Source organism: Mandrillus leucophaeus, unplaced genomic scaffold (assembly GCF_000951045.1).
Source record: "Mandrillus leucophaeus isolate KB7577 unplaced genomic scaffold, Mleu.le_1.0 Scaffold24, whole genome shotgun sequence".
Taxonomy (NCBI): Eukaryota; Metazoa; Chordata; class Mammalia; order Primates; family Cercopithecidae; genus Mandrillus; species Mandrillus leucophaeus.
The window spans coordinates 622,945-632,015 of record NW_012102476.1 but is presented as its reverse complement, the minus strand read 5'-3'; the positions used below and the strand labels follow the sequence as shown (position 1 = coordinate 632,015).

At 49.4% G+C, this 9,071-nt stretch overlaps 1 protein-coding gene across 2 annotated transcripts in view; it reads left to right on the top strand.

Annotated features, from left to right (window-relative positions):
- Positions 1-9,071, top strand: part of GTF3C1 (general transcription factor IIIC, polypeptide 1, alpha 220kDa) — an 85,232-nt gene that overhangs the window by 37,588 nt on the left and 38,573 nt on the right. For both annotated transcript variants that reach the window (XM_011982337.1, XM_011982336.1), the window contains exons 8-12: positions 1,100-1,215; positions 2,608-2,917; positions 3,644-3,861; positions 6,762-6,898; positions 8,366-8,519. In XM_011982337.1, coding sequence (XP_011837727.1) covers positions 1,100-1,215; positions 2,608-2,917; positions 3,644-3,861; positions 6,762-6,898; positions 8,366-8,519 — 935 coding nt within the window. The remainder of the gene's footprint in view (positions 1-1,099; positions 1,216-2,607; positions 2,918-3,643; positions 3,862-6,761; positions 6,899-8,365; positions 8,520-9,071) is intronic.

The following is a 9,071-nucleotide window of genomic DNA, read 5'->3' as shown; positions in this document are numbered from 1 at the left end:
GACAGAGTCTCACTCTGTTGCCCACGCTGGAGTGCAGTGGCACGATCTCGGCTTCCTGCAAGCTCCGCCTCCCAGGTTCACGCCATTCTCCTGCCTCATCCTCCCGAGTAGCTGGGACTACAGGCACCTGCCACCACGTCCAGCTAATTTTTTTGTATTTTTAGTAGAGACGGGGTTTCACCATGTTAGCCAGATGATCTTGATCTCCTGATCTCGTGATCCGCCCGTCTTGGCCTCCCAAAGTGCTGGAATTACAGGCGTGAGCCACCGCACCCGGCCAAAAGGAAGATACTTCTGAAAAGTCAAAGAGCTTTGCCACCACGTCTGCCTTGCGGCTCGTGTGCTTTACTGCTGGGACTACCTGCCTACCTCCCAGTTCCTAAGCCAGCTCCTTCCTGGAGTTCTTAGTTCCAGCTTAGTAGGATGCATTTAAAGGGCCTCTGAGCGGCAGATATACTCACAATCCTGACATACACCAGCTTATGACAGCCCAGGAGTGGACAAGCTACACACAGCAACAGTGGGGCCCAGTGGTCTGCGAGTCATTTACTCCAGAGTTGAGGAATACCATTTCCTTTCAAAGTCCCCGCTTGCACAACTCTTACGGGACCGTGCAGTAGTCAGGGTCCACAATGCCTCTGTGTCTATGAAGAAACACTGGGAAATGAAGAATAGACATTAAAAAAAGTCCTGAATTAAAAATTATTTTGATGCTTCTTAAAGAGGTCAGTTTCATTGATCTGAAACAGTTCATTCATGCGAAAGGGCTAATTTCTTGCCATTGGGTAAAGCCTATTGGGTTCCTACATTTTCATATTTCAGCTGTTGATCACCTGACATTTAGTATTTTAACGTGGTGTCGTGAGATAGTAAGCATTCAAACATTAGCTGTTAGCGTTACTAGCCTAGCATAGTATGTTACTCAGAGGCTTGGGAGGGAAGCACACTTGGGAGGATAAGGGAGAGAAATGGCGTATGTTTTGTTCTGTCTGTTAATTTCACAGCATTGAAATGTCTGCTGAAAAAGTGGGCTGGAAACTGACTTGTGCAGAACAGCTCCTTTGCAGCCGTTTGGGTTCATGTGTATTGTTTCTCACAGTTGAGCGCAGAGGCACGAAAGGAATTTCCCAAGCTGAAATCCGAGTGGCTATGAATGTGGGAAAACTAGAAGCAAGAATGCTGTGCCGACTCCTTCAAAGATTCAAAGTTGTCAAGGTAACATCATGAGCCTTCCCCCAACACTCCTTGTCTTTGGAGGTACATGCGGTGTATTCGCTAAGGAGCATCTCAGTCAGAAGATTCGATGGCCTGACATGTGTGTCAAGGAGGCAGTTGGCCTCCCCGGGGCTGAGTGCAGTCCATAGCCATGTTATGTCTCTCCCTCACTGTGGTTCCTGTTTGTCTTCACTTTTTAAGAATTGAATGACTTGTCAGCTTTGAAAAGTCAGAAAGTAGCCGGGCATGGTGGCTCACACCTGTAATCCCAACACTTTGGGAGGCTGAGGCAGGTGGATCACCTGAGGTCAGGAGTTCGAGACCAGCCTGGCCAACATGGTGAAACCCTGTCTGTACTAAAAGTACAAAAAATTAGCCAGGCGTGGTGGTGCATGCCTGTAATCCCAGCTACTCGGGAGGCTGAGGCAGGGGAATTACTTGAACCCAGGAGGCAGAGGTTGCAGTGAGCCAAGTTGGCACCATTGCACTCCAACCTGGGCAACAACAGTAAAACTCCATCTCAAAAAAGAAAGAAAAGTCAGAAGGTGATGTGGCCACCCCAGGAGCCTGCTCCCATGTGGGGACAGTCAGCTGGGGCTGGCCACTCTGTTCACCTGCTTCAGACAAAGCAGTGCTCTCCAGGGTTCCACCATCCCCACCTGGCCCTCCTTCTCATGCATGTTACTTGCCGGGTGCCTGGGGACATCGAGTTGTCCAGCTATGCCTGTCTGGCACTCTTCTTTTGTAATTCAGACCTGTGGTCTCAGCCCTGACATGCCACTCTCGTCTTGCTCACGATCTGGTCATCTGGCTGGAAGGCAGTATTATAGTTGGGTGAATGACTGCAGCACACTTAGCCCCATCCTGGCATGTGGTGGTACCTAGATGTTACTCTTTTCCTGTCAAAGGCCCTGGGAAGAGCCCCTTGCCCTTTTCTGGAAGTTAAAATGGGTGTGGATCACTGATGCCCAGTCCACCAATCCTCATGGCAGTGGCTAAGTGGAGCTCAAGTTCTCCAGTCTAACTTTTCAGTCTGCATCACAAACACTTGCTGCTTACTGACCGTTTTGTGTGGGCCACGTCCTGTCCCAGGCACTGGGGCTATATGGAAGGTTAAGTCAGGGCCCTGCCCCTGAGAGGCTCATAGCCTCATAGAGCAAACACACATTCAGGGTTGTACTTCAGAAAAGGATCCCTGTGGAAGCAAGACCTGGGGGATTACAGAGAGGAAGAGCCTGGAGGAAGCATCAGTGTTGCCCAACCCAGGGCCCAGGCAGTAAGACAGGAGACACAGAAGAAAGACAGTGAGGAAATAGACGCCACAGACCACCTGAACCCCTGTGGGTATGATGCCCTCTTTGCAGTGGGATAAACACATCTTATTCCCTCTAGGGATTCATGGAAGACGAAGGTCGGCAGCGAACCACCAAGTACATTTCCTGCGTGTTTGCAGAGGAGAGCGACCTAAGCCGGCAGTACCAAAGAGAGAAGGCCCGCAGTGAGCTCTTAACCACCGTGAGCCTGGCATCTATGCAGGAGGAGTCGCTTCTGCCTGAAGGCGAGGACACCTTCCTCTCTGAGTCGGACAGTGAGGAGGAGAGGAGCAGCAGCAAGCGGAGACGCAGAGGGTCCCAGAAGGACACAAGAGCCTCTGCGAACCTCCGGGCTAAGACCCAGCCTCATCACTCCACCCCAGCCAAGGGTAGGGAGCACGTGGGGCGGGTGGGGGCTGCGTGCACTGCACTACTGGGCACCTGCAAGAAACACCCCTTCAGTTCAGCAAACGCCTGCAGTTGCCCTTGGAACCATCCTAATGAGAGGCCCGATGCTGTCACTTGTACCACATCATCATGGGTTTGGAGGAGAGGGTCCTGTGGTATCTCCTGGTTGCTTGCAAATCATTTCTTCATGGCCGATGTTTTGTTTGCTTGTTTTTACTATTAAAGGATGGAATTTCATAAGCTTCCTCTGCCCCCTCCCCTCCAACAGTCTAAGACTCCTCCAAGTTTTTAGTTTAGTTATAGAAAACTTTTTTAAAATGCATAGTGAGTGGTGCTGATGACCCGTTTGCAAATCTGGTACCCAGCTCTGAGCCCCCTGGGGGCATTGTTAAATGTCCAGCTTAGGAGGGACTCCTACTGGCATTTCATAGGTAGAGGCCAGGATGCTGTTTAACATCCTGCAATACACAGGACAGCCCCTGACACAGAGAATTAACTGACCCAGACGTCAGCACTGGCCAGGTGGAGAAGCCCTGCTGTAGATGAGAGGCCAGAAGGAGGAGCCCAAGCTACTGCTGGTCTACTTCCCTCACCTTTCAACTGACTCTCAGCAGAATTCTCTGGCCCCTGTGGGGGGTCTGACTGCCAAGCAGGAATGCCCTCCTGGCCTCCCCCTTGATTTGTTCTACCTCTTTCCTCCACCACAGGTGGGTGGAAAGTTGTAAACCTACACCCATTGAAAAAGCAGCCACCCTCCTTCCCAGGAGCCGCTGAAGAGAGAGCCTGCCAGAGCCTTGCCAGCAGGGACAACCTCTTGGATACCAGCAGCGTCTCAGAACCCAGTGTGTCCTTTGTCTCCCACTGTGCGGACAGTAACAGTGGTGACATAGCTGTGATCGAGGAGGTCCGGATGGAAAACCCAAAGGTCAGTGTATGCAGAGGGAGGGAGTTGTCTCCGAGAAGGAGCCTGTGGCCTCATGGTTTCTGTGTTTAGGAATCACATGATCACAGTGGAGTCATCCACAGCGAGAGTGCTGCGTGCCGAGGCCTGCCTGTGCTTCCCGGGCAGTAGCGCAGTGCTCATTTACACACCACCCTCATGCAGCCTGGGCCCTACGCAGAGATTGTCTGCATGGTTATCCACCCAGTGGCTTATTAATTTCCAACAACTTATTCTTTTCAGTTAGATTTGTTTTAGAGGGAAACCTATATGCCTAATTTAGATCAATGGTTCTTACCCAGTTTTACCCCTTTTCTGTTCATTGGATGCCACGACTCTCTATGGAGTCAGGATTGGCGTTTACCCCAGGGGACATTTGGCAATATCTGGAGACAGTTCTCAGTGCCACACTTAGGGAGAGGCTGCTACTGGCATCCAATAGGGAGAGGTTAGAATGCTGTTAAACATCCTACAATACACAGGACAGAGCTTCACAGCAGAGAATTTCCTGGGCCAAATGTCAGCACTGGCAACGTGGAGAAACTCTGCTTTAGATAAATGGCCAATATCATTTGTCGTAAAAAAGAAAGTAATCATAGAATAGATACAATAAAGTCAAAACTGTATTAGTACATTCCAGCCAGTTACTGTTATATATCAAGGAGTTAAAGACACAGTGAAGTCAAACCAGTACTTTCATGAATATAATTGGAAGGATTAAAAGACAGTTGATAAGGAATGCCTTTCCCATTATGTGATTCAGTTCACCTAATGCCATGTCAATACTGGACACATAACTACCTCAGACACTGCCAGTGCCACCCCCTGTATTTTGGAAACACTGAGTAGAGAATGAGGCACCTAGCACGGAGTAGTAGATGCATGATCTGGGGTGGCTTTTGATGGTGTTGCTGATGTTTATGTATGTTTTTTAATTAATTAATTTTTTTGAGACAGAGTCTTGCTGTGGTGCCCAGGATGGAGTGCAGTGGTATGAGCTCGGCTCACGGCAGCCTCTGCCTCCTGAGCTCAAGTGATCTTCCTGCTTCAGCCTCCTGAGTAGCTGGGACTGCAGATTTTCTCTTCTGCAGGCACGTGCCACTGCACCTGGCTAATTTTTGTATTTTTTTTGTAGAGATGAGGTTTCATCATGTTGCCTAGGCTGGTCTCAAACTCCTGGGCTCAAGTGATCCTCCCAACTCAGCCTCCCAAAGTGCTGGGATTCCAAGTGTGAGCCACTGCGCCTGGCCACTGCTGTTTCATTCAGCCCTGTAAGGTCAATGTCAGCTTTGGTCTGTGAGAGGGAAGCGAGGCCCCTAGGGATAGAGTAACTTGCCTGCGCAGTCCCTACCCTATGCCACTTCTCCCTTTTTGGAATGGTGGCCTGTAGTTTGGAAGTATTTCTATGGCAGAGGTGATGGGGCGTGGGGTTGATTTTTTTCTAGACCCTTTCAGGCCTTTTCTGTTCATTGGATGCCACAACTCTCTATGGAGTGAGGATTGGCATCCTTTCTAACCAGGGAGGCCGGGCCTGCCAGCAGTGGAACCCAGCAGGTCCCCTAGAGTCCCGCCTGCCTTCCTCCCCCTGCCATCCCCTTTGTACCTCTGTGCACTTCCACCAGGTCTTAAAATCCCTGACTTGTTTCCTAGCTCAGCTCTTCCTCTCCCTCATGGAAGTCCATTCCCAGAGTAATGGCAGCACCGTGGTCCTCCCCACATCTTTGCTGAAAAGAATGGCACCCACTGCTTGCCTGGAGGCTCTTGGCAGAGCACGTTCCCTTTGCTGTCCAGCAGCCCCATGGAAAGTGGCTAGATTTACTCACATGATTTTCCCCCAAACTTTTCACCCTGAAACACAAGGGTGAACAAAGGACTTTCTGCCCCTCTTGGGACCCTTCTTGAATCTTTGATTCTTTCCCCCTTCAACAAAGAACTGTGTCTTGCCTGGAGCTCCCACAGTGGACAGGGAAGTGGGCTGGGGCCTGGCTGTTCAGATGCCATCACCGAGTGACCTTCTTGGGCACTTCCTCATTTCCTGAAATTGCTACTCCAAGCTGGGAGGTGACAAGCAGAACATGCCCTGGGGCTACCATAAGGCGCTGACTTGGGTCCAGTGATTCACAAGATGCGTATTAGAGTTAGGATTTCTTTTCCGTATAGGGTTCGCATTTGGGCTTTCACATTTTGATCCAATGTTGGGTGAAACAGTTCATCTTAAGCTCATTAAGAGAGAAAGACATTACAAGATAAGTAGATGATTTAGTGGGGATAGAAGAGGAAGCACAGATCCACTCATCCTAATTTTCCTAGAGGAACCCTATTCTGAACTCAAAAGCCATCCTCTGCCTCATGTCACTTTTTGTCCAGAGACTGCCCTGGCTTCTTCCATCTGGAGTCAGAGGCCCCATCCTGGCACGTTCACTCCCCATGAAACCCTGGAAATTAGCCACACAGCCCTGGTTTCCTCTTCTGTACCATGGGAACTATGATGATAAAAGTGTTAAGAGTTTTTGATGGAAAAAACCCAATAATACCTGGCGTGTAATTGTCAGTATGTCAGTTTCTTCCATTCCACTGTGGGAGAACCAAAGGGGAATTGAGGGAACACTTCAGGAGCTGCTGGAGTAGATGCCTCTGATTTGTGTCCTGAAACCAGCTGATCTTCATAAACTGGCCCAGGGTCCTCTGCTGGCCGATGTCTTTTTCAAAGCATTGAGATGGTAGAGTAGTGGGATCCTGTGTAGGAGAACAGGCTTCTCGGCTTCCCTTCTTGAAAGATAGGAGTAGAAGTTCCTTGAAGAGGGCCAGTGCACCCACAAGAGTGGCGTGTGGCCCCCAAACCTTGCCGAGCCCGTTTCATCTTGTGCTTTTGGTCTCTGTTCTAGGAGAGTACCAGTTCCCTGAAGACTGGGAGGCACAGCTCAGGCCAAGACAAACCACACGAAACTTACCGACTGCTGAAACGCAGGAATCTGATCATAGAAGCTGTCACCAATCTTCGCTTAATCGAGAGTTTATTCACGTAAGGAGCTGTCTGTCTTCTTGCACTAACAGTAATCCTTCTACCAGTTAGTCATCACAAGCCATGGACACCACTGAGCGGCCTTCAAATCTGTGTCCCACTGTGTAGATTCTCGTCTCGTTCCTTTGCAGTAGGAAGGATTTAGAGTTTACTCTTATTCAAAAGGAGCAGATACTGAGGAATTATCAGCACACTAGTCAGAGAGAGAATGACTGAGCAGGAAGCAGAAGTCACAGGGAAAGTGCGTTTGTCTTTTCCTTACCTGGAAGATGGTTGCTCTAGAAGGGCTATGGAGACACTTAAGCAGGTAGTAGCATTACTTCCAGACTTTTAGTTCTCCATGGTGCATTTTGTGCAAATAGAATCTTCTAGAGGAGAAAAAACAAGAGACACAAGTAGAGCTTCTGTGTTTGGGATGGAGTAGAGGCTCTGAACTCTGATGTGGTTCTTGTAACCTCCTGTCACCACCACCTCCTGGGTGGCATTATCAGGGCTTCTGAGGCACCCAATGTGAGAGCCACTTGGTGAGGAGGAGCCTTACCTTCCATCAGGGACATGGCTTCTTCCTCATACTCCGTCTCTAACGAGGGCTGAATGGGAGGGGGTAGGGACCATCTGCACACACTGTCACCTTGTTCTCCTCTGAGTCATGAGAGGTTTAGCTAGGTGTTCCTAATGTCCCTTCTGGCCCTGCATTCTATTTTTTATTCTTTTTCTTTTCTTTTTTTTTTCTTTTGAGATGGTGTCTTGCTCTGACGCCCAGGCTGGAGTGCATGATGCAATCTCAGCTCACTGCAACCTCTGCATCCTGGGTTCAAGCGATTCTCCTGCCTCAGTCTCCTGAGTAACTGGGATTACAGGCACCCACCTGGCTAATTTTTGTATTTTTAGTAAAGACAGGGTTTCACCATGTTGGCTAGACTGGTCTCAAACACCTGACCTCAAGTGATCCGCCCGTCTGGGCCTCCCAAAGTGCTGGTATTACAGGCGTGAGCCACCACGCCCGCTGGCCCTGCGTTCTGTGATCAGTGATCTAGAAAGATCACCATCGTGATTCAGTAAGACCTAGAGGTAGTCAAAACGCACTTCAGATCTTAGGGGCTAGTGATAAACCGAAGCAGCCCTTATCTGGATGTTAAATTAGCATTCGACTTGGTGAAGACAGGTTTCTATCATGGTGCGCAGTTTCCCTGCCATCATGATCTCAAATTGTAGTCTCTTAAGCTGCTGGTGAAAGACTCAGCTGTGGAGCTGCTGTCTTTGGTGGCTCGTCCTTATCTGATACGTTTGCCACAGAGGGAAACAATCACTAACGTCTCAAGAAGTCAGTCTCTCCAGGGTGGGGAAACCCTCTTTGATCCTTCCCTGTTTCTGTTGGTACCGTGAGGCATGTCTCTGTTGCCTGGGTTGAGGAAGGCCTTCCACGTTGAGATTGGGAATGTTATCTGCTTATTTTGTGATTCCCAGGATTCAGAAGATGATCATGGATCAGGAGAAGCAGGAAGGTGTGTCCACCAAGTGCTGCAAGAAGTCCATCGTCCGCTTGGTGCGGAACCTGTCTGAGGAAGGTCTCTTGCGATTGTATCGGACCACCGTCATTCAAGATGGCATCAAGAAGAAGGTAACCAGGGCCTCCCCTGATGTCCAGAGCCAGCCTAGTGCTGTTGCAAGTTTTTGTCTAGCTTCTCTTGTCATTGCTGTATCCTGGTAGTTGCTTTATTACCAGTGACTGGGAATTTCCCATTACGCCACCTGATTTGGGGAATACAGGTTAGCTGGAAACAGAAAAGAGCAAAAATTTGCTAGGATTGTAAAGCATGTCAACTCCAGGCAGCAGCTGTGCAGGCATCCAGCCCCGCAGCCATCCTTGAAGAAGCAGAAGGCAGGCAGAGGCATATTGAAGTTCAGTCATTGTGGGACAAATGAAATAACATTTAGAAGGTGGGAAATTTAGACTAAGCAGCAAGAACGCTTTCCTCAGAGAGCTGAGGAAATATCCCAGAGGAAGCAATGGCATGGAGTCAGTGAGGATGCGCTGCCGGGTTATCCGATGGGAGCAGTACATCTCTTCCGCCTCGACATGTCTATTTCTGTAAAATTTAAAGTTTGGGGGGATGCATTCCCATAGCAACTGTAGCTCAGCAGCTTCATGGACATTCTAAGGCACACGTTT